Source organism: Urocitellus parryii, chromosome 11 (assembly GCF_045843805.1).
Source record: "Urocitellus parryii isolate mUroPar1 chromosome 11, mUroPar1.hap1, whole genome shotgun sequence".
NCBI lineage: Eukaryota > Metazoa > Chordata > Mammalia > Rodentia > Sciuridae > Urocitellus > Urocitellus parryii.
The window spans coordinates 6,168,363-6,193,419 of NC_135541.1; the positions used below are offsets into that span (position 1 = coordinate 6,168,363).

At 47.8% G+C, this 25,057-nt stretch overlaps 1 protein-coding gene across 4 annotated transcripts; it reads right to left on the reverse strand.

Annotated features, from left to right (window-relative positions):
* Positions 1-1,320: 1,320 nt before the first annotated feature.
* On the reverse strand, positions 1,321-24,377 carry Exosc10 (exosome component 10). Of its 4 annotated transcripts, none has more exons than XM_026397906.2 (25): positions 23,797-24,375; positions 22,133-22,269; positions 21,102-21,225; positions 19,010-19,114; positions 18,302-18,467; positions 18,002-18,116; positions 16,731-16,806; positions 16,425-16,535; positions 15,991-16,134; positions 15,379-15,569; positions 14,338-14,494; positions 14,025-14,173; positions 13,490-13,540; positions 12,277-12,388; positions 10,528-10,578; positions 10,315-10,393; positions 10,107-10,213; positions 7,809-7,904; positions 7,505-7,579; positions 6,266-6,353; positions 5,198-5,271; positions 4,116-4,287; positions 3,450-3,511; positions 2,447-2,523; positions 1,321-1,804 (listed from the first exon to the last, which is right to left on the reverse strand). In XM_026397906.2, the coding sequence occupies exons 1-25, from the start codon at positions 23,905-23,907 to the stop codon at positions 1,774-1,776; spliced, it is 2,661 nt and encodes an 886-aa protein (XP_026253691.1). In that variant the 5' UTR covers positions 23,908-24,375; the 3' UTR covers positions 1,321-1,773. The 4 variants fall into 4 exon arrangements, with proteins under 4 accessions (XP_026253691.1, XP_077647221.1, XP_026253693.1 ...); XM_077791095.1 differs by lacking the exon at positions 23,797-24,375 and adding an exon at positions 23,293-23,609; XM_026397908.2 differs by lacking the exon at positions 23,797-24,375 and adding an exon at positions 23,027-23,279.
* Positions 24,378-25,057: the final 680 nt, after the last annotated feature.

Here is a 25,057-nt window from a genome sequence, read left to right on the forward strand (position 1 = left end):
ATCCTAGCTGATACAAACCCCGGCCCATCTGCAGACAGGGCTGCTTTTTGCTGTCCTCCTGACAAGGAAGTCCTACTCTGAAGGGCCACAGCAGTGTGAGGCTTAATTTGGCCCAGAGCCTTCCCTGCCTGTGGCTGTCATGCATAGTTGGCCGTCAATAATTTTTTTTTTTAAAGAGAGAGAGAGGAGAGAGAGAGAGAGAGAGAGAGAGAGAGAGAGAGAGAGAGAGAGAGAATGAGAATTTTTAATATTTATTTTTTAGTTCTCGGCGGACACAACATCTTTGTTGGCATGTGGTGCTGAGGATCGAACCCGGGCCACAAGCATGCCAGGCGAGCGCGCTACCGCTTGAGCCACATCCCCAGCCCTAAAAATGGAATTCTTAAGAAATCATCAGTTTTGGTCACAATTATGAAGTTCAATGTTGCATTCAGAATAGTATAAAATAGAGCTGGTGCAGCGGCTTGTGAGGCTGAGGCACAAGGATCGCGAGTTCAAAGCCAGCCTCAGCAACTTAGCAAGGCCCTAAGCAACTCATTGAGACCTTGTTTCTAAATAAAGGGCTGGGATGTGGCTTAGTGATTAAGTACCCCCCCACACAAAAGTACAAAGCAAATTAATGGAAACCTACATGTTTGATTATGAGGGTTGGCTTTAGAATGAGAAAAATCTTATAAACTTTAAAGGTGAAAAACAATAGGAACTTAAACCCAAGGCTGTAAATTAAAAAATATGGGAGACTGGCTCAGGACCCACTGAAGATGACCCAAATATGCAGATGAAATGATGTGTATCCTCTTAGAACCCACACATCCTGCTGTGTACATTTCTGGAGGGCTGGGTACGTGCTCTACCATTGAGCTACATCCCAGCCCATCTTGTATACCCAAATCATCTCCAGGTTACAGATAATACCTAATTTATGTAAATAAAAGCCCACTGCTCGGTATGGGTATAATTAAAAAAATATTTTCCCTCCCAGGCAGGCTGAGCTCATGGACATGGAACCCATGGCTATGGAAGATGCCCCTACAACTGTGCATCTGCACCCACAGTAAAAAGCCCACAGGAAATACACAACACCCGGCAATTAAATTTCTTGTTTGCATTTTTCTGTGCCATCCACATTTGCTACAGTAAACATGCTTTCCTCTTGTTTTTGCAGTGCTGGGGATTGAATCCAGGCCCCTGCACATACGAGGCGAGTGCTCTATCTCTGAGCTACTTCCCCCCAGCCCAATGTTACTTCTTTTATAATCAGGAAAAGACAAAAAGTTTCTTTTTGTTGTTGTTGTTTATTTTTTTCTTTCTTAAAGGAAGAGAAAGGAACAGAGATCAAGTTCTCCAGAAGCCACACTGGCTCCAGGGCACTCCAGCCCCTCTTTGCAACGGCGTACCACAGCTTCACCCACATTATCCCAAAGCCCAGACAGGGGTCAGAGGCCCACAGAACCCTCCTAAGGCGAGCAACACCTCACTCTTTTGAGTCACAGGCTGTTCTCCTGTGTTACTCCCTTGGGGGTTCTGGCTTTCTCTAGAAATCACAGTGACCTTTCAGGACACTCTCCTCTCTCATGGACAGCTGAGGGTGGTGGCGTGAACGGGACGGGGCCTGTCCTTCCTGCCAGGGCTACGATGGCAGCAAAAGAAGAGTCAGGAACCAGCTTTCTTCCAGAAGGAATTAGTTTTAATGGTTTAAAAATGCGTTTATATAAAAGCAGCACCACCATTTGGTGCTTCCAGTCCCTGGGGTCCCAAGGGTCTCTTCCAGCACTATCTCTTTGGCCAGTTGTACCTAAAGCCTCTGCAGAGACAGTAGGAAAACAGAGTTACTTCTTCCAGAGTGGCTGACAGTTGGGTCTCAGCTGCTTTATACAACACATAACCCTCTAGAAGGCAGAACTGAAGAATGACTTGCTTGGGCCCTGGGGACTGAGCTGGATGGCAGTTTTTTGGGGTGGCGGGGGCAGAGTGCGGGGCCACAGCGATGGCCGAGGCCTTGAGCAGAATTTTTCCTGTGCCAGGGCCCAACCTCAGGTACTGCTCTAGTATCATCTGGATTTCACGCTCTTAACTACAACATTCTTCAGCAATGACAACCCACATTTGCCGATTTTTTCTTTCTTTCCTAAGAAACAGGCTGACCTAAGAAAATTTCATACATATTTGCTCTGTCTGAGGTGACCTCAGGAAACTAAACAGGAAAGAGCAAAGAATAAGGGGTCTGAATGCTGGGATGCAGTAAATGGCCATATGACACGTGGCACACAGCAAATCACGTCCCCTCCTGTTTTTCAAGTGACAAAGAGAGGCCTGGCTGTGGAGAAAGCCTCTGCTCTTCTAGACAAAGCCCTCTGAGCTGTGTTCTGCTGCAGGTACCCAAGCGCAACAGGGAAGGTGCTTTCCTGCTGGGCTCCAGGGCCCGCGCCTGGCTGCTTCCACATACCTGTCTGATTTTCCAGTTGGAAAGGACATGCTTTTGTTTCCCACTGACTGTTTCAGTTTTTTGGCTGCAAAGCACTTCTGAAAAGATAAGAGATGTTGAAGGTGGGGGACAACCTTGACCAGCAGAGAACACCCAACTCAGATGGCTAGGGAGAGGGGGTACCCAGCACACGGGTGAGCCCTGGTTTCCAGCAGTGGGCACACCTGTGCACTTCAGAAGACAGAGCTAGGGCAGGAACAGGAGGCTCTGCACAGCCCTGCTCCCACATGCCAGCCCCACTGGGCCTGGACCCCACAGGGGGTACACACTGGCCATACTGGCACCCGAAGGGGTGCTTCTGACCTGAAGCTAGAATTCCCATGGCTACCTGGCGCGGTGGTGCACGCCTGTAATCCCAGTGGCTCGGAATGCTGAGGCTAGAGGATCTTGAGTTCAAAGCCAACCTTAGCCACTTAACGAAGTCCTAAGCAACTTAGCAAGACTGTCTCAAAATAAAATATAACAAGGGCTCGTGCCCCTGGGTTAAAAAAAAAAAAAAAATTCCCATGGCTGCAAAGAGAAAAACTGCATGCCAGGCTGGGTGGGGGCCATGCCTGTAACCCCAGTGGCATGGGAGTCTGAAGTAGGAAGGAGGAGGATCACAAGTTCAAAATCAGTCTCAGCAAAACTGAGACACTAAGCAACTCAGTGAGACCTGTTTCTAAATAAAATACAAAATAGGGTTGGGAGGTGGCTCAGTGGCTGAGTGCCCTCATTCAATCCCCGGTAAACCCCCTACCCCACAAAAAAAAAAAAAAAAAAAGAAAAAGACAACAAACAACTGCACGCCATCTTTTACAGCCACTTTAAAAAAATGGCGGAAGCAGCTGCTGGGTGCCATCTCCTCTGGGAAGGAAGGAGCAGGAGAAGCCACAGAGGAAGAGGACTGCTGGATGGAGCACCCTCCCAGCAGAGGGGCTGAACTAAGACTGCGGGGAGTGCAGCGCTCCTGGTGCGGCCTTACCTTGCCAGACACGGCTTGCTTACTGGGGTCAAACTGGGAGGAAGGTTTGGGTTTGCTGTCTCCTGCAAGGTAAGAGATGAGGCCAGCGCTGAGGCAAGGAGCTTACGACAGGGCCCGCCCGGGGTTCAGACTGCTGGCGGCCAGCCTGCCACCTGCTTTGTGATGACATAAGTTAATGTTTCCAATCGCTGCTGCTGAGACCAGGCTTAGTTCTCACAGACCTGTTTCCAGGCTGTGAGGGGCAGGTGGCTCCTCTGACATCAAGATCCAGCGCCATAGGTAGGGACAGGGGCTCTTGATGAAGTCCCCGTGTGGACTGTCCTGCTCTCTTGCTCCTCCAAGGGCTGTGTTGCCCTGGAGGCAGCTAGAGGGAGCCAGGAGTTTGGGCTTCAGGTGCTTTCAATCAACAATAGCTGTGAGTGTGTCTATGTGTGTGTGTGTGTGTGTGTGTGTTCTGGACACAAGTGACTGTGAGAAAGGACGAAGCCATTAGTCACACGGAGGGCTGAGAGCTAGTTCTGGGGAAAGGGGCTTCTGGCGGTCACTGGCCACTGCCACGTCCTGGGCAGGGCTTGCTGTGCCTAAACTGTGCCTTCTTCACTGGACAGCTTCCTCCCACCTCGCATGGCCAGATGTCCCAGAGTGGGGCCCCAGTCCTGTCCTCACCAGCAAAAGCCTTGAAGTCCGACTGGCTGTAGTCAAAAGGGGTAAAATCTTTTTCTGATGGATCTGAGTCCTTTGGCTTCTTGGAAGTCTTGAGTCGTTTCTTCTCCTGTTTCTGCTCCAGGGTCCTCGGGTCGCTTGTTGTTCGCTCTCTCTTCTTAGCAGCATGCTCTAGCTGCAGGGCGAGCACACCCGGGGAGGGAAGCAGGAAGTGCCTGAGAGGGGAAGACCTGCCGCTTCGGTGACAGGTGAGGAGGGCCTAGGAATGCCTGGGCCACAGGTTGTGGAGTTTGGATTTCTGGGGGAACATCTATACATTATATGATGGGGCACCTTAGGATGGGACCCAAGTCTAAACACCAGAATCATTTGTTTCATTTTCTTTTCTGCAGTAGAGGGAGTGAGCCTACTGCAGAGGGCTCCAGGCATGCCCCCCACCCAGCCCTCTTCTGTGCTTCCTATGCCCCTATGCACATAGCTCAAGGGGACTGGACACAGATTTTTGGCACAAGCCAGGGTTCGAAGGTGTGGAATGTTCCCCTGTGGTGGCGTGTGCCTGCTCAGGGCGTTTGGATTTGGGAGCATTTCAGATTCGGATATCAGGTTGGGAGGCTCAATCTCTATCAGCTGGGGACTCAGCTGCCTGTATCATATCAACATGGCTTTGGTGGGGGGGAGGCCATGGCTGGGTACGAGCAGCCTGGCACTTCAGGACACTCTCACTTGGCTAGTGCCAGCAGGAACAAGTTCCTACCTGGACAGTGATGTCAGTCATTAAGAAAGGCAGGGGTTAGAATTCCAGAGTGCTCTGGGGGTGGTGAGAATGAAGCATTTCCCGGGGCCACACTGCCACCCACAGAAGGGCCTTCTGGCAGATTTGCTATCAGTAGCAGGAGGCGCCATCTAAGGGAAAGGACAGCATCAACCTGCTTGAGGTGAGATGAGGCAGGCACCAGCTGAGGAGCCAAGGTGCCGGGAGTCACCACTTCCTCTGATGCACAGGGGACCCCTCCTCAGATGATCAGGGAGAGCCTGACCGCAACAGGGCGTCCTGTTTCTCACAGGTAAGAGAAGCCAGCACATACCACTGCCTGCTGGCGCACAGAGGTGGCCTGCTCCGCTGCGGCTTTGTACTCTTCCTTTGCCTGTTCCCGGGCGGCTGCAAGAAAGAACAGTCCGTGGAGCTGCCAACCCGGAGCCAGCTCTCCAGCCCTGGCGGTGAGCACAGCTGCCCTCCTGCCCACCGGCCCCTGCAGCGGGCTCAGCTTGGCTGATCTTCTCACCTGCACCTGGGCGCTCAATCCCATGTTCCCACCTGCCTGCTCCTCTCCCATGAATCCAGGCCAAATACCCAGCAGTGTCCCTGACATCTCCCTGAGGATGCCAGGTAGGATCACAGCCCTCCGTCAGGGCCAGAACCAAAACCTCCTCTCTTGAACCAACTCCTCTGCTGTCTCCATCTTTCCAAGTGCTCAGGACAAAACCCTCTGGCATCTAAGGCTCCTCCTTCATGTCACTTGCCACATCCAACTCACTGCATATCGGGGTCCAAACAACCCCTCCCCTCCTGCTCACCTGGTCCCTGGGTGTCTCCCAGCAGGTCCCGCCTTCCCTCTACCACCCACTGCAACATGACAGCCTGAGGGACCTGCGACACATCAGCCCCTCTGCTGCTTCCCAACCCACTCAGGGTGAAAGCGGGTCTTTCCCATGCCCTGCCTGGGGTCCCGTCTTCTGCCCCTCTTCCCAGCCTCTGTGCTGCTGCTATGGGCAGCCTTGGCACTCCTTGAGAATGCTCAGGAAGCTGCCACCTGGGCCCTGGGACTCGCTGCAAGGTCAAGGTTGGTCCAGACCCTCCTCCCCTAATTGCTCCAGGACTTGGCTCAATGTCACATTGGTTAGGCTGCCTGCTCCAGCCACGGCCGAGTGGCTGGCGGCACCACTTTCCTCGCCTCTCCCGCAGGCACCTCCCGGCTTTCCCCAGAACACACATTTACTGTCTACTGTCCATCCTGCCGAGGCAGGCTGCCTGAGGCGGGACTGGGCCTATCGTGGTCACTGTTCTTTCACACTTTGTGGAACGACTGAGTCAAGTGCCTGATGTGCGAGGGCTGTCCTTATCAAACACTGCGTTTACAAGGAAGTGAGGCTACCTGTTTGCTCAGCTGCCTTCTTCTTGGCAGTTTCTTTAGGTTCTTTTTGTACCTGAACCTGGCTGGCCAGCTTCCAACGGTTGCTGATCTATAATGAAAACAGACAAGGCAAAAACACTCCCAGCGCACCCATCTCAGAGCGCCTCTTCCACGAGGCCGGGGTGGGCACGCTGACCTACCAGCGCCACACATTCCAAGCCAGAAGTTCCCCATCCAAGGACACAAAAACCAAGTTTCCTGCTGGCCTTTATTTATAAGATCCTTATTGACAAGGACAAAGTGCAACTGCATCCCCGGCGCTAGGCTAGAGGCTGCACACCCAGCAGCTCATTCCATGCCTTCGTCATACTGGGACAGAGCTACCGTCACCACCATCCCTTCAGAGGCAAGGGAACAGGCCTGGGAGGCTCTGTGCCTTGGGAGGGACGTGATCAGGGAGTGGTGGAGCTGGGAGTCAAGGCAAGTCCCGCTGTTCTGTGTGACCTGCTGTCAGCTATGGTGCTGGAACACATCTGGGTGATGCCACACAAGAGCAGCAAGCACAGACAGCTGCTTGTGCCACAATTAGCAGGAAGAAGGGAGAAGGCACAGCTTGACCTGACCTCCAACTCCAACACCAGTAGGTGGACCCTCAGCACCATGGCCAAGACCTGCTGACGTCTGTGCCACCAAGGGGGGCCCTGGCCTTTGCTGTGAGTGGGGCTTCCGCAGGGAGAAGGGGCTTTCAGTTAACGTCCCTGGAGGGGGCCCAGCACAAGAACTCATATTCACAATGCTGCTAAACACACCAAACAGTGGAGGCAGGGGGTCTGAAAGCTTCAGCTGTGTTCTAAGAGCTGAGAGTGACGCACAGTGCAAAACTGCATGAAGCTGCACGTTAATGCTGTGCACACTTTTTACATTTTAAATCTCAGTTACGAACACCACAAGACAAAATCTTTTCTTGCAATGCTGGGGATGGAACCTAGGCCTCTCACATGCCAGGAGCCACAGACCAGTCCAAAACCTGTTTCTTAAGAGGTTTCCAAGTGTTTTGGAGAGCCTGAAGTTCTGCCTGAAGTCTACCTCTTGAAGCTTCTCTTCCTAGAAGCAATGCTTAGACAGAAAGGGCTTTTGCACCCACAGAAGATCTCAAGCCCATCCACATGGAACCTCTCTAAAACAGAAACCTAGTTTAAATAATTAAGAAGTCCCCTTTCTTTGTGAATTGCACTTAGAAAAGGTGCCGAATCCACTTACTTCATAGATCTTCGAGGAAGGATCAAGCTTTGCTGCCTGAGAGATGTGGCCCCGGTGCTCTAGTGAAGGCAGGAACTGTGGAAAGGGAGATAATAGTGGGAACTGCTGGGAGATGGTACATGGGCCCAGTCAGGGTGCTCACAGGACTGTTGCTGGGGTCACTTAGAAGGCCTTAACTCATAGTCCCAGCCAGGACGCTGAGGACAAGTGACAACTGGACTCACAGGCTTCCCTCCCCAGAGATCCGCTGTTTCTTTTCAGGTAAAAGGCACACCAGCCGGGAGCACATACGGCCAGGACTCACCATCCTAAATGGGTTTTCAAAGGACTCCATTATGTTCTGGGCTTTTTTCTGTGCAACTGTTAATGGACTCTTTCCATTTTCCTCAGCAGTAGGTTCCTACAGGGACAGACAAAACTCCAATCACTTATAACCATGACCATATGTAACATCAGGATGCAAACATGAGAAAAAGAACAACAGTGACATTAGTAATATCAGCTAGTCCTTTAAGCCTTCCTGTGTACAAGGCCCTGTGCCTGCAACAGCACCTCGTAGGGCTGCAAAACTAATCTGCTGAATTGATAAATTCTCCGTGTCCCCACAACCTATGAGGCACGAGGTACTGCTCTCATCTCGCAGCCTCTCACTGAGGCTTGGAGCAGCTACGGAAGTCTTCCAGAGCCTTGTGGTTAGCAGTGGCAAGACAAAGATTTAACCCGACACCTGCCTGGCCCGAGAGCTTAAAGGCTTTTTTTGTGTGTAGTACTTCGGGATTGGACCCAGGGGTCCTCTACAATGTTTTTTTTTTTTTTTAATCTTTATTTTTGTTTATTTTTATGTGTTGCTGAGGATCGAAACCAAAGCCTCACACATGCAAGGCAAGCGCTCTATTGCTGAGCCCCAGCCCCAGCCCTCTCTAGTCTTCTTTACTTTTTTGAGACAAGGTCTGGCTAAATTGCTGAGGCTGGTCTTTGAACTTGTGATGCTCCTGCCTCAGCCTCCCCAGTTTCAAGGATTACAGGTGTGCACCCGCAGGCCGGGCTGGAGGTATTAACTGACATAGGAAAGGTAATTATGGATCTTTATGGGAAATCAATTAAATTATGCTCCCCATTCTGCAGAGTCCAGGGAGACCACAGCCTCTTCTGACTAAACAGCACTTCCATGTCAATGCAGCCTGGAGTCTGCTCACGCTCACTGCTGAGCCTCTGGACGGCTCATGCTATTATCTTGTGGTTAACTGAAGCTCCTAGGCTTCCCCGCCCTCTTCTGCAGTGCTGGGAACTGAACCCAGGATTGAGCATGTGCTCTGCAACTGAGCTACATCCCAGCCTGACTCTTTTCCCGTGAGCTGCCAAAGCAAGATCCCATCTAAATTCATGCAATTATGTTAAAAAGGAAGTGAAGTTCAAGGTAGTACATTTTACAAGAGACATTTCATCTTGGCTTTGTCCAACATTCTGGCATGAAGGAATGACTATAAATTTACTTCTGTAACCTCCTATACCACTTAGTTTTTGTCATCTGAACATCTGGCAAGCTTGATGACTGTCTTTACCCAACAGGCAAGAGTCTTCTCTCAGTTCTTTCTGAAAAATCTCTTGTTCCCAGTACTCCACCTGCTATGGTGCCCAGAGTTGCCCCTGCATGTTCTGCTTTTATCTCTGGTTTTTTGAACACTCACTCATCCTGACCAGCTCATGTACTCAGCCTTCCTTTTGTGAGGAACCTGGAGCTCCAATCACTGGTGGAAACAAGGAGCCAGGGGTGTGAGCAGGAAGGCTCTGTCACAGCTCAACATGTTCTGGGAACAGGGCCCTCCCCAGGTGAGTGACATGGAGTCTCCAAAACAGTGTCACTAACTGCTATGACCACTCCACAGACCTGCCTTGGCTGCACCTCACTTCCTCTCAGGAACCACAGTGCAAACCATTGGCAAAGTTTGCTCTTCTTGGAGAGTACATGTAGACAGTGCTGGGCACAGGCAGGAAGGTGCACACAGCACGGACTCCATATCTGATGACAGACAGTGAGTTGGATGTGGCAGGTGACAGGAAAGAGGAGCCTTGGATGCCAGAGGGTTTTGTCCTGAGCAGTTGGAAAGATGGAGATGGCAGAGAAGCTGGTTCAAGGGAGGAGGTTTTGGTTCTGGCCCTGACAGAGGGCTGTGATCCTACTCGGCATCCTCAGGGAGGTGTTAGGGACACTGCTGGGTATTTGGCCTGGGTTCATGTCAGGTGGGAACATGGATTGAGCAGATCAATGAAATGCATTTTTAATCCAGTAGGCTTGAGAGATGCCCCTGCTTAAGGCATCGAGATGGGCAGTCCCTGCTGGTGGCTGTGTCTGAAAGCTCTGCATCTGTCACCTCAGCCACACCCTCCCCCCTGCTGGGCAGCTTTCCCTTGAGGGGAAGCCCGGGCGTGTCCTGCAGATGACCTCCTTGGAGTGCTGTCTCCCTGCACCTCTCCTTCTGCTGCAGTTTCACTCTGGCGTTAGTCTCCAGGGTGTGTGAATGCTCCTGGCAGACAGCCTGCTGGACGAACCCCACAATACCCACAAAGCTACCTCACCTCTCCGGAGCTTCCTGTTACTCACATTAAACAATGTGATGACGGCTGTGGCGAGAAGGCATTTGGTATCCAGCAAGGTCTCCTCTTTTTGGTTAGTGAAGAGGTCCGACTGTTTCTGAGCTGGCACAGACCCTATCCGCATGAAGTCAGGAAGGTCAAAGCCCGTGGCCTGAGGCAGAGCGGCTCTGAGCGTGCCAACCCCACTCTTCCTGAGCCCAGGGGTTTCTACTTACTGGCAGTGGGGGTGACTGGGTAGCCATCTGGAGTGGCATGGGAACAGTCATGAGGGCCAAAGAGAACATTCTCCAACCTCTGCATCAAAACAAAACCAGCAGGCCACACGTAAATCTTGGAAGCAGCAGGAGCTGGCCCGTAAGGTTTGTGTACATGGACTCTGATGGCTGTCCCTTCCACCCACCACGGGGACAGAGGCAATGACACTTCACCTCGACACTGGGAAGCGGCCCGCTCTTCTTCACTCCAGCTGCAGCTTCAGACTAAGGAGGAAAGACAAGGGGCAGTGAGGGAGGCTGCATAAGCTTGAGGACACGTCTCCCCGCAGACTGTGGTTCCCGGGGACGTGTTTCTCTAGAACCCAGAAAGACCGCTGCGTCCTCATCCCTCCCAGTGCCTGGCACTACAGATATCTGGTGCTCAGGAATCGTGCAATCAAAGAACAGAGCTCTTTATCACGATGAGGCACCACAGGAAAGATTCCAAAGAGCCTGCAAGAGTGTCTTCTCTAGCGGTATGGGGCTCCCTCTACTTGGACAAACTGCAGAGCTAAGAAAGACATTTATATTTTTTCTTGAGGTGCTAGGGATGGAACCCAGGGCCTTGCACCTGCTAAGCAACCACTCGACCATGAACCACAGCCCCTGGCCCCCAGAAAGACATTTTAACATGACAAGTGCCAATGTGTTCATGCTCAGATTCTTCTTTGATTTTCAGTCTTTCTGGACCAATTATCTTTCAAAAAAAAATACCACATGCTGCTATTACTACTGAGCCAACACATTGAAAACTGTCCCAGTATTATAAACCAACAGAACGCATGCTGTTTTATGGAATGATTTGCTGCCCAACCACATAATGGAAGGTAAAGCCAATTAAGAAGGTGAAACAAGGGCTGGGATTGTGGCTCAGCGGTAGAGCGCTCGCCTAGCACGGGTGGGACCCGGGTTCGATCCTTAGCACCGCATAAAAATAAAGGCATTGTCCATCTACATCTAAAAATTAAATAAATATTTAAAAAAAAAAAAGGTGAAACAAAAAGCCTCAAACCAAGACATGCTGTCATGTCTCCAGGACCCACAAGACATGCTCATGTCCCCACTCCTGTGCACTTTGCACTTCACCATCCTGTGGATACCTGTGTTGCAGGGGCAGTGTCACTTTCCCCGAGTCTGTCTAAACTTCAGCCTCTCCTTCACACATATTCTTTTTCTGAATCTCCGATTTTTTCTTTCTTTCTTTTTGCTGTGCTGGGGATGAAACCCAGGGCCTTACACATGCTGGCCAAGTGCTCTTCCACCAAGCTCTACCCTAGCCCTAAATTCCCACTTCCTACCTTCCCAATCACCTAGGTTTTGAATGTGGAGAAAATGGTCTTGGATTCCACCTTCATCAGGCTCCAAAATCAGTTTAGATAACAGGTCTACATACTTTATGCTGAAGAAAAACTGGCATCTGTTACAAAGTCCCTCTGATCTTTCGTTCTGGTACCTCCTATATCTGTTCTTTCCATTCCGTGACAACCACACACTCTCAGAGCACTCTCTCTTAACATCTGGACCATTGCTGGGCTTCCAACATGAGCTCCCTATACTGAGATCCCCACCTCATCACATTCTGCCAGATTAACTGCTTTATAGCAACAGCTAATTAGCCCAGCCACTAGATGCTACCGGCTGTCAGATCAGCAAAGATAAGGTCATAAAATGATCAGGATGAATTTTAGCTCCTTTTTAATATGTGTGGTATTGGGAAGAATTTTATCTTTCGACTATCATAAAGTAATGCACAGGTTGGGCGTGAAGTTCAGTGGTAGAGTGCTTGTCTAGCATGTGTAAGGTTCTGGTTGACCCCCAGCACCACAAAAATGAGAAAAAAAAAAAAGGGCAGCTAAATCCAAAAGGACACACCTACTTCCAAGAGTTAGCAGGATGAACAGCCTGTTGAGTTGGGATTCTTACCTTGAGCAGGGGCATCTCTCGAGCCTGCTGGATTAAAAGATGCATTTCATTGATCTGCTGTCGTACAAGAGGCGGTACTGGGTTGCAGCAAGCTATGATGCCCTGCGGTTCCCTAAAGACAAGGGAGAACATGCTCAACTCACTTTAGAAACAGTCCTTAGTGACTTCCCAAGAGAATAATGACTAGGAAAAGCCAGGGTTCATGGCTAAGCTAAAGAACCAGAAGAGAGATGATAGGAAGGCAGCCAGGCCAATGCTTACACTAGGCCCTCTCTGGCCTGAGTCCACACACGGGAGAGCTGGAAACAGACACTCTGGCACTGCTGGTTCTCAGCTCTACAGGATGAGCAACAGACTGGATTCTGATTCTTACTCATACTTCAAGTGACATTACAAAATGCTCAAAATCATGAGGTCTTGCAGGCACATGGTGCACACCTATATATAATCCCAGCAATTTAGGAGGCTGAGACCCTAAGCAACTTAGTAAGACCCTGTCTTAAAATACAAAATAAGGTCTGGGGATGTGGCTCAGTGGTAAAGTGTTCCTAGGTTCAATCCTTACATAAACAAACAACAACACATGAGGTCTTTTTTTTTTTTTTTTTTGTTACCAGTGATTGAATCCACAGTTGTTTAACCATTGAGCCACATCTCCAGCACCTGTTGCTTTTAAAGTTTTAAAAAATATATTATTTAGTTGTAGACAGACATAATACCTTTATTTTATTTATTAATTTTTATGTGGTGCTGAGGATTGAACCCCGGGCCTTATGTGTTGTGTTTTATTTTGAGACAGGGTCTTGCTAAGTTGCTCAGGCTGGCCTAGAAATCGTGATCCTCCTGCCTCAGCCTTCTGAGTAGCTGGGATTACAGGTGTATGCCACCATGACCGGCTATGAGGTGTTAGTTTGGAAGAAAGTACAGCTGAGAAAAATCAGATTTTTTTCTTTCTCTGTAAGTGGCTGCTGTAGCTGCCAGAGACTCAAACACAACATAAGACATAATTATTAAAACATTCCAGTTTAGAAGTTTTAGATCTTACATGGCAGCTCTTGGGCAGTAATTTTCCATTTCTTGGACTTGCTACCTTCTGAATTTAGTCCACTAATCTGAGTAAACAGCTTTGCGTTAGAGTAATCAAGAAAGCCCAACTCTGAAGGACATGTGGTCTACTGAGACAGTTGGAACACATTCACAAGCCCAGACTCACTTGGGCAGTTCTTCGGCTATCTTCAGCATCATGTGGTTCGGCAGTACGTATCTGGAATAGAACACATGGGATAACATGAAAATTCAGCTAGTAAGTTCCATTTGATGCTGGGGATATGACACAGGGGCAGAGTGCTTGCCCAGCATGTGCAAGATGCTGCATTTGATCTGTAGGGCTGCAAAACACACACACACACACACACACACACACATACACACACACACACACACACACAGCTATAACACAGAGGCAAAAACCAGCCTTCAGAGTGGAAGAAAGAAACAAAAAAGTCCAGGTGGATGTGGAGGCTCATATCACACCCCTATAGACCCATGGGGCTGAAGCAGGGTGAATGCAACGCCACCTGGGCAACTTGGTGAGAACCTGTCTCAAAAGAGTAAATAAAGACTGCTGTGGATGTCACTCAGTATTGTGGAGTGCTCCTGGGTTCCATCCCAGGGCTACAAAGTCCCTTTCCTGTCATCAGAAAAGCCCGGCCTAGAAGAAAGGATTAAAGGACTCGGGATTCCTTTACCCGTAACTTTCATCCTCCCTTCGAGCTGTTTTATCCCTCCAGGCAAAAAGCAGCTGGAAAGCTGTCAACTGCTGCGAGTTGAGATGCTTCTTTTGCTTCCGATACAGTTCAAGGTAGGACTCATCAGTGAAGATAGGTTTGACAAATTTCTGCAGAATATTAAATATGCAAGATTAATAGATTGAAAATTGTGCCCTGGGCTCTTGAAAATGTTTGGCTCTTGTCACAGATGTGAAGAACAAAAGTGAGAACTAGATCCTAATCAGAAGTGAGTGCTGACTGTGGGGCTTGTGTGGGCCTGGTGAGGCTGTACCTTGAGGCAGATGTCCCTGCTCCGCTGCCACACCACCTGCAACTGGACGGGCTGGTCTCCACCTCGCTCCCACAGCTCTACCCTCATTCTGTCGTAGATGTAGAGCAAGTAATGGGTGTCGTCCCGGGCATAGCTGAGCATTTCTTCAGGCAGAGGGCTAGAATTTAAACACAGGGCTTGGTTCTGCTTACTGCCCCAGGGACAGCAATCCACTCTGTCTACTCACCGGATGCTAGGGCTTTCTTGAACCCTTCTGGTTTCAAAGAGTCTTTTAAAGCCAGTTATTATGGTCATATCAACATTTCTTACACTTTTTTTTTTTTTTTGGTACTAGGGATTGAACCCAGGGGCACTTAACCACTAAGCCATATACATCCCCAGCTCTTTTTGTATTTTATTTAGAGACAGGGTCTCACTAAGTTGCTTAGGGCCTAAGTTGCTGAGGCTGGCATTGAACTTGTGATCCTCCTGCCTCAGCCTCCTGAGCTGCTGGATTACGGGTGATGCCATCACCAGACCATATGTGAACTTTGTTGGTCCAAATAAATTTTGTTACTATTTAGAAATTCACACATGTTGAAATGGAGAGAAGCTCAGAGGCATCTTACAAGGCACGGTACCTCAGGGAGGTAGCCAGCCATGATCAAACCTGGGGCTGTGGTTTCCAGAAAGCAGGGTAAAACTGCTACAACCCTGTGCTACTAAATCAACTGTGCACCTGAGCCTTCTCTCACACCTCAGGAGATAACTCATCCCTGCTACAGCCAGCAGAGTTGCAAACAAGGCAGAATGGCACTGGTCAATGCTGACAAGGCATGCTTCTTTTTTCAATCACTACTTCCAAGAAGCAAAGTGTAACAACCAACCTGATATAAACTCCACATTTCCATCCTAAACTTTTCTACTTGTGTTGCAAAAAACTCCCTGGAAATGTCTAATACACTCATTTGAAATAAAGCAGTAATATTCTTCCCGGCAAGAGGTTAGTGGACCCCAGGCCTCGATCTTGCCACCCACACTTCCTGCCAGGTGCAAACTCACCGTATCCTCCAGTCAGCTAGCTGGTACTGCTTGTTTGATTCCACGCTGCAGTAGAGTTTCAGCAGGTGATCGAGCGAGTGCCTGCCCAGGTTAAGAAGGCGTGCTGCCTGGTGGGTATCAAACATGTTTACTACGTATAGCCCAAAGTCTTTCTGTAGCCACTCAATGTCGGAATCGGCACCATGGAAGACCTGAAAACAAAACCAACGCCATGTGATACACCAACAGAAGCCCCTTGTCTCTGAAGACAAAGCTGCCTCAAGGCCCTCAGCGCCTGGGATTGGAGGCCAGCCTGGAGATGAAGATGCATGTGGTTTTAAATGCTTCCTTTAATTTGGGGCCCAGCCTTTGTCTGTACTTCTATTATACAAGGTTACAGGCTGAAGCAGCTCTATGGGCTCTAAGCAAGTCCTCAAGTCCATGCAATCCTGATGGATTAGGTTCTTGGTTGCAGCCACTAACATGACCTGTTTTGGCTCCAAGTGGCAGCAAGCTAGAGACAAGAAGTTAGCATGTGCAGGGCAGGAAATGACACGATTTCTTTTAACCGTGTGCTCTAGGTGAAAGACTGCAACCCCACCTCAATGCTGGAGCTGGAGAGGGCCGGCTGACCTTAACGATAGCTGGGTCTGTGAGGCTCTCGTTGAGGATATACATGTCACTGCGAAGCTCCAGGGTGTCCACGATGAAGTCTTCTGTTCGGGTGGAAATCTGCATCAGGCAGGTGAGTCCCAGGAAGCTCCTGTAAGAGTGGTGCTAAGACAGAGAGGGAGGGGACGGGAGGATGGTATCCACTAGCCTTTCCTTTACCAACTGTTTTATCTATTAACTTATATTTGGTGCTGAGGACGGAACCCAGGACCTTGTGAATGCTAATAAGCATGTGCTCTACCACTGAGTTATGCCCCAGCTCCTCCTCCACCAATTTTGAAATCAATTATACAGCAGCAAAAAATTCCATTAAAATTTGTGCTAATTTCCTACTTCTCAAGTAAGTGAATTCCCGAAAATGTAAAAATTTCACTCAAGGGTCAATTACAAGATACCTCTAAGTCTACAGCAAATTCTTGACAATTCAAGAGTTTTTCGTTGAGTTCCACAAGTTTGTCCAGGGAGGATACAAAATGGCAGGGTGTTTCTTCTACAGGTCTGTACAACTGGAGCAAGTACAGTGAGAAAAAGAAAAGAATATTAAAACCACCCTCACTAAAAAACCAAGCAAACTATGAGTCCAAGCAGTGGCCTAAACTCCCTACTTTAAACATATTAAAGGAAAGTCAAAATTAGATCAAATAATCTGCTTTCACTCTTCTTCCCAGGCCCCTCTGACATCACTATAACTGGGCACTAACCTGGGGTTGTGGCTTCTGAAGCACTGACTCTGGGGGTGTGAAGTGATCTAGTTCATATTGATAAGGATGTGCAAACCTAATCAATAAAACAAAAAGAAACCATTTGATTAATTCCATCAGTCAAAGGAAAAGCTGTTCTGATACAACATGTAAAACAAGTGAGAACCAAGCATTGTGAAACTACCTTCCCTTTGCAAAAGCATCATTGGTGCAGTGATAATTCATGAGCATCAAATAAATAAGGCAATGTGTGATGGCCCTGACCACAGGACAATTTGTCTGTTTCTTCAGGGAGAATTGAAGAACCGAGACTTGACGAACATGTGAGTACTTTCTTGCAAACACTGGATGGTTGGTGTTGTAGATGACACAAAAATGAAAAATACATAATTCCTTATGGTTTGGAAAAATAAACTGATGAAGTTGAGAGAGAGTGGGGCAAATATTCTGGTTGACCATGGGCTAAATGTTTTTTTCCTTCTTCTCTCCTGAATTTGCATAAACACCCCAGGCCTGTGGTGAGTTTGAGGGCAGAGTTACCTTTCATTCCCTCTATTTCTCCAGCAACTTAATCTGGCCTCATAGTGCAGAGAGGGGGCAAGGAATGAATGTAAACAGCCCCTGGCTATGTGTGAGAAAGAGGCCAAAGCCAACTTCATTATGCCAAACCTCATATGTCTATTCTCTCTCCCTTTTTTGAGATGGGATCTTGCTCTGTTGCCTGGGCTGGTTTCAAGCTCATGGGCTCAAGTGACCCTCCCAAGTAGCTGGGACTATAAGTGTGCACCTTCTTGCTGTGTTTTTGATGCTGGAGACTTGCACATGCGAGGCACACACTGCCACTAAACAGCATTCATGCCCATTTATCTATTTGAAGTTTTCGCAAGATGCCAATGCTGCCAGTGAACAACCCTATTCTTTGCCTCACCTTAAGGTGAGTCACTCCTGTGAAAAGGCAGGGTAGCATGGGCGAAAGGCAACTTGAAGAAAATGGGGGTTTACAGTTCTAGTCTCGGGGACGTCAGCATCTTTAATATAGCAAATGGGAGCTAGAGTACCTGCCACTGCTTGGTACCTGGTAAGGGTAACCTGGGACAGTGCTGTGTTGGTCTCTGTGAACACAAACAGGATGCTCAGTTGCTAATATTTGTGTGAGAATGAGGCAAAAACCACCTGTTTGACTTTTTCACATACACATTTTATAAAAGTGAAACCAAGTGAAAATGAATCAAAAATTTGAGTAGAAGGCTTAGACACAGGCAAACTCTTACATGTCCTGCTCAACCTGCTGGGTTCGCTGCTGATGGATGAAATCCGCCAGGGCAGGGGGTACATCCAAGTCCTCAGGACGGTCCTGGGGGCGTTCCCGCCTTTCTTTAGAAAGAGCTGGAGATCCAAGCAGTGACAAAAACACCATCACAAAGGGACACACACCTTAAGGTCTTTTCTAGCTTTCCGGGTATCACTGACTCCCTTTGAAGAACAGAAGGCAGAGAGACCTTCACCCCTTTGCTGCCTTTGGCATCAGATGGAAAAGAAGATTCACACACAGCAGAATGTGCAATACTCACGTGGAGGGAGCGGCTTCTGAGCATTGGGCTTGACGAAGATCTTAGGGAGAAACGGAGTGTTGGAATTGTCAATCTTCTCTCGAAACTTGAGTTGAGGTCGGATAATGTTTTTTGCATGAAGTAGTCGAAAAGTTTCAGATTTTGCTTTCCTGCCATATTCTCCTGCCTGTGATCAATGCATACAAATGTCTTATGCCACAGCAACCTGATGAGTTAGAAAAGCAAACTATAACCAGGCATGGTAGTGCATGCTTATAATGCCAGTGACTCGGGAGGCTGAGGCAAGAGGAAGGCTGATCCTGAGGAGGATCATAAGTTCAAGGCTAGCCTTGGCAACTTTGTAAGATCCTATCTTACAATTTTAATAATAGGTAAAAAGGACTAGGGGTGCAGCTCAGTGGTAGTACATCCCCTGCATTCAATCTTTAGTACCAGAAAAAAAAAAAAAAAAAGTAAATTCCAGTTGATGGTCTTCCAAGGAGATAAAAACATTTTGAGAGCTACTCATTTCATTTAGAATGTCTTTGCATGGGAGACTAGGAGTGCAAAGTGGAAGGGGTGGAGTCAGGCTCTATATATTTATGAGAACAAGCTAAACGAGGCAGTGCCAGCTCTGTCCAGCAAGTCAGACAGAAGTACACATTCGAGTGGGCAAGAGCCCTTTGGAAAAGCTTCCATGAAGGCCCAAAACTGAAAAGATGCCCTCACCTTCCGGTTCCAGCTGGACACTATTGTTTTGGGGACCTGTAGTCCTGCAGGGAGGACAGGTTGTTGATGCTTATTCACACCTGATGCTTCATCCAGCAAAATACCCTAAGAGTAAATGAGATATTAGGTTAGTATCTTCCTTTTGAGGTTAGCAAAGTTAATTCCCTGACATTTTTAAGAAATTTATTTGCAGAATTATGTGAGAGAATATGTACGTATCAATGCACATATGAAAACATACCTTAAGTATATGCAGTTTTTATTTGTCAATCAAAAAATAACCTTTTTTTTTTTTTTTTTTGCCACAGTGCACACCTATAATCCAAGCAACTTGGGAGGCATAGGCAGAAGGATCACAAGCTTGAGGCCAGCCTTAGCAACTTAGTGAGACTTTTTTTTTTTTTAATTTTTTTTAGTTATAGATGGACACAATACCTTTATCTTATTTATTTATTTTTATATGGTGCTGAGGATTGAACCCAGGTACCTCAGATGTGCTAGGCAAGCGCTCTACCACTAAGCCACAATCCTAGCCCAGAGACATTTTTTTTTTTTTAAAGTAAAAAAGGGGGGCTGGGGATGTGGCTCAAGCGGTAGCGCGCTCGCCTAGCGTGCATGCGGCCCGGGTTCGATCCTCAGCACCACATACCAACAAAGATGTTGTGTCCGCCGAGAACTAAAAAATAAATATAAAAAAAAAAAAAAAATAAAGTAAAAAAGGTTGATGATGGCCAGGTGCAGTGGCACATACTTATAATCCCAGCAGCTTGGGAGGCTGAGGCAGAAGGATTTCGAGTTCAAAGTCAGCTTCAGCAACTTAGCGAGGCACTTAGCAACAAAGCAAGAACTTGTCTCTAAATAAAATATAAAAAAGGGGTGGGGACATGGCTCAGTGGTTGAGCACCTCTGGGTTCAATTCTCAGTACCAAACCAAACCAGACCAAAAAACGTTGATGATGTAGCTCAGTGGTAAAGTTAGGGAGTTGGGGTTGTGGTCCAGAAGTAGAGCACTTGCCTTACACCCTCCATGCACACACACATGCGAACATACACACACACACAAATGTGCATCACTGTGTGAGAGGTGGGGTGATTAGGGAGTTATACCAAGCAACTGAAGCATTATATGTTCACAGACAGGTAGGGCAGTAATTACTAACTCCTGACCTGATTGACCCTCTATAGCTATGAACTTGGCTGAATGTCCAAATATGATTTCACAATGTAATGTGGCCACTAAAATAAAGATAGAGGACTGTGTCTGTTAAATAAAGAAGTATAGGGGCTGAGTGTGTAGCCCAGTGGTATAGCACTTGCCTAGCATGCACACAACCCTGGGTTTTGTTCCCAGTACAGGGAGGAGGTGAGTGCCAGGGGAAGTACACTAGTTAGAATGAGAATAACGGTAGCCTGTCTAATGTGTACAAACAGGCGTGGAAAATCAGTTTGTGCACTATTAAAAGAAATGCACCCACGTGACAGATGATAGTATGGCAGGACCTAAAGAGACTCCTCTAAAAGATTGTGGGCATTTAGGCTGGGAAGAGATGACCTCCTGGGACAGGAGAGCAGGATGTCAATATCTCCAGGGCTGTCACTGGTTGAAGGTTAGACTTACTTGGATGATCTGAGTATTTCTATAAATAATGCTCTCCTGCGGACTTTGAAATAAATTGATATTGACCTAGATAGATATGAATCTCCTTTCAATTCCGCAGGTTGGGGTGTTAGAGGCAGATTGTGAAAAACAATAAAAAAAGAACTAAATTTTGGCTGGGCTGGTACAGAGGCTGCCTCTCTTGCAATACAAACAGAATTTGCAAATCAGAAAAATGGATTCATAGACACTTAAAAAAAAAACATAGAGGTTTCCCCAGGGAGTGATTTTTTCTTTCTTTTTTTTTTTAAGCCAGTGATATTTTAAAGACAACTGTTGTTACTTTTGAAGAAAAAGATGCCAATTATCAGGAGCAGTTAATTCCTGTACCAAATGCTAAAATCACTTCCTTTTCATTTTCTAAGGTGCTGGGTTACTCCTTGCTTTCATACAACACTCTTCATTTGTCAGTGAAGTGTCTGGCAAAGTACTCACCACTCTCTCCAGAATCACATCATTGGTGTCCACTAATAAATCAAACTTGTCCTCCAGCTCAGTCACCTTGCTCCGATCCTTAATGTTGCTGCGACACCCATGGTACTGCATCACCCTACTCATGCTAAGGAGAGAAAAGCCAAGGTCAGTCTGTGCATCTTTATCTCATGATTTGAAGGAGAAACTTATCTCAAAGCTTCTTACACATGATTATATATATATTTATATATGTGTGTGAGTGTTTGTACACACACTAGGGATTGAACTCAGGGGCACTCAACCACTGAGCCACATTCCCAACCCTATTTTGTATTTCATTTAGAGACAGGGTCTCACTGAGTTGCTTAGTGCCTTGCTTTTGCTGAGGCTGGCTTTGAACTCGTAATCCTCCTGCTACAGCCTCCTGAGCCGCCGGGATTCCAGGCATATGTCATTGTGCCCAGTCACATAATACTATATTAATAATGTATACTGTGTTTATTGTTTTAACATGGCAAATGTGAGTTTTTCTAATTTTTCATACAACAGTTACACAAAAATTAATATTTATGTATTATCTGTCCTAATACACTGATTTTCAAGTTCCATATTAATTCAAAAAGATCTGCTGCCTAAAAGTGCAAAAGTTGATAAATTTTTTAAAAGTTAAACTAAGCTGTGTGCAATGGTGCAGAGCTGTAATTCTAGCTACGCAGAAGTCTGAGACAGAACAAGTTCAAGGCTGGCTTATGCAAGTCAGTAACATCCTATTTCAAAATAAAATAAAATTGAAAAAAAGATTGGTAATGGAGCTCAGTGGTAAGGCATCTGCTGACATGCATGAGGCCCCAGGGTTCAATCTCCGGCACCACATACACAAAAGTTAAATTAAAAATTATTTCCCTAATGAAAATATACTGTGTCATTTTTACATTTCATCGTTGTTTATAGTACACAAAATTATGATTGAGGAGAAACAAATTTCAGAAAAAAATTATCCATCTCTTTATTTTCATTTCCTTCATTAATACAAGAAAATACATAGTACTCACCATTGAAGCAACCTGTCTCCCTGTGTCTCACAAAATGCCTGGAAGCCAGGAAAACTTCGATAAAAATCATACTCATCACCAAACTGTGGTAAGCCTCCAGATGCCTTCGTGACTGCCACCACTGATCCAAGAGCGAACTGTCAAAACCCCAAACATACAGCACATTTAAAACACAGATCAGCATTTGCTCAGCAAGTCCCTGTTGGAAGATCTGTCCATACAGCATGTTGTACCAGTACTAAAGAGAAGAGATAGGCATCCAATCTTATCTGCACAATGAATAACCCACTTGGTGCCACTCTACCCCCAGCCCTGTTCTGGGCCATGAGAATTCAATGAACCGAAGAATCCAGTTTGGAGCCAATGTTCCTGAAAGACTGGGGGGATGACAAAACACATACACATACAGGGGCTGGGAGGTAGCTCAGTGGTAGAAAGCCTGCCTAGCACTGTGAGGCCCAGGGTTCAATCCCTAGTACTGCAAAAACAAAACAACACAAAGCCATATAAAGTCATGTGTCCCTCGTGATTTCACCATCACACAGACCAGTATACACACACTAAGACAGCTGTGATGTCACTAGGCTACATTATCTTGTATGTGGACTCTTGCTGACCAAAGACAAAATAACTTATATTTAAAATGGACCAGGTTTGTTCTTGGCTCCACCATCTATGATTTGTGATTTTGGTTAAGCTATTCCACTTATTTGGACCTTGGTTTCCTCCTCAGAAAAATGGGCATAATAAAAAGTATCTACCCCACAAGTTGCTGTGAGGATTGAATGAGTTAATAAAATCACCTCCCACAGCACCTGGCACATCAATGCTATTATTACCCAAGTTCAAATCCATGTGCTCTATACAAGATTTACTGTGCTTCTGTGTTTTTACCTTGACGAACACCTAAAATCAATACAAGCGTCCACCAGACTCGCTCGGTGACCGATTTACAACTGGCTCAGTGGCTACCAAGCAGCACTCCACTGAAATTCTTGGGTAATGAGAAATGACCCATCACCGACAAAGTGGGCGGGCGCGTGTAGGCCAAATGTCAGCCTTCCGAGCTTTGTGTACAAACGTCTCCCGCCAGCCAAAAAATGAGAAAGGAGGTGGAAATCAAGTCGCGGTGTGGTAGTGGGTGGCGCTCGGGACCACACCTAGCGGTTCGGGGCCTGCTGGGGCCAGGAAGTGCAGTGGACGATGCCGCAGGTCAGGCGGCGGAGCGGGGATCGCAGGCAGCGCCGCGGCTCGGAAAGGGCCACCCTAAGGCCTAAGCCTGGCCGGAGGTCGGCTCCCACTTGAGCCGCTACACAAGTAACTCCAAGGAGCCCCGCGTGCCCACAGGGGAGGGCCTCATACTGCGCCCCGGCTCTGGGGCTCGGATGCTGGGGTGACGAGGCGGCACCTCCGAGGGGGCCGCGGGCCCGTGCGGAAGGCGCAGCGCGGCCGAGCCCGGGAGCCGGCCGGGGGCCCAGAGGCCCTCCCCGCGACAAGCAGCCGGCGCTCCGCCCCCGAACCGCGTGGGCTCACAGCGAGCGGCGTCCCAGGCGCCGGCGTTCGCGGCCCGGTCCCCATCGGGCTCCGCTGCGGCGCGCGGCTCTTCCCCAGGCCCGCGGCCTCCTCCCGCCCCAGACAGGGAGCGCGGCTGCCGGCGAACCCACCTTCACAAAGCTGTCCGCGTCCGGGAAGCCCGGCAGCACCATGTCACTGTCGGGCTTGGTGGCACCAGTGGCCGACGGGGACTTGGGCTCCCGGGGACTGGGGGGCGCCATCTTCCTGGCGCGCAAAGCTCTTCTCGCGAGAGTGCCGCTGACGCACGGCTAGCGCTCTACGCGTGCGCAGGGGCCCCGGTCCAGGAGCACGGGCTGGCGGGAGCTTGGACTGGAGTGTCAGGTCCTATAGCCTTACCGTGTATCATCCCAGCAACCTTGTGATCCTGAGCGCGACCGGAGGACTCAGTTGTTGCATTTAAAGCCAGCTCCCGCCAACCTCTGGTTCCCTTCCGCCCTCACCGCGAGACCAGCGCCTGCAGTTACTCCCACCCCTGAGGCATCGTCTTTTCCTTTGGCCTTCACTCCTAACAGCCTGTACGACCTTGACTTACGATTGTTCAACTTAAGAACTTCCCCATTTTATGTCCGTATGAAATCACAGCCATACAACCATTCTGTTTTTCACTTTCAGTTACTAAAAAAATGACGAAATATCTTTCCATCTTTAAATTCTTCAATTTCTTTCTTTAGTGTTCTGTAGTTTGTAGAGGTCTTTCACCTCTTTTTAAAAATTGAGGTTTTTTTTTTTTTTTTTTTTTTTTTGGAGGCTATTGTGAATGAGGTAGTTTCCTTAATTTCTCTTTCAGAGGATTCATCACTGGTGTATAGAAATGCATTTGATTTATGGGTATTGATTTTATATCCTGCTACTTTGCTGAATTCATTTATTCTAGAAGTTTTTTGGTGGAATTTTTTGGATCTTCTAAGTATAGAATCATGTCATCGGCAAATAATGATAGTTGGAGTTTTTCTTTTCCTATTCACATCCCTTTAATTTCTTTCAACTGTCTAATTGCTCTAACTAGAGCTTCAAGAACTATGTTGAATAGAATTGGTGAAAGAGGGCAACCCCTTCTTGTTCCAGTCTTTAGTGGGAATGCTTCCAATTTTTCTCCAATGATGTTGGGGGGCTGGGGATGTGGCTCAAGAGGTAGCGCGCTCGCCTGGCATGCGTGCGGCGCGGGTTCGATCCTCAGCACCACATACCAACAAAGATGTTGTGTCCGCCAATAACTAATAAATAAATTAAAAAAAAAAAAAAAAAAAAAGAATGATGTTGGGCCTGGGGATGTGGCTCAAGCGGTAGTGCGCTCGCCTGGCATGCGTGCGGCTCGGGTTCGATCCTCAGCACCACATACCAACAAAGATG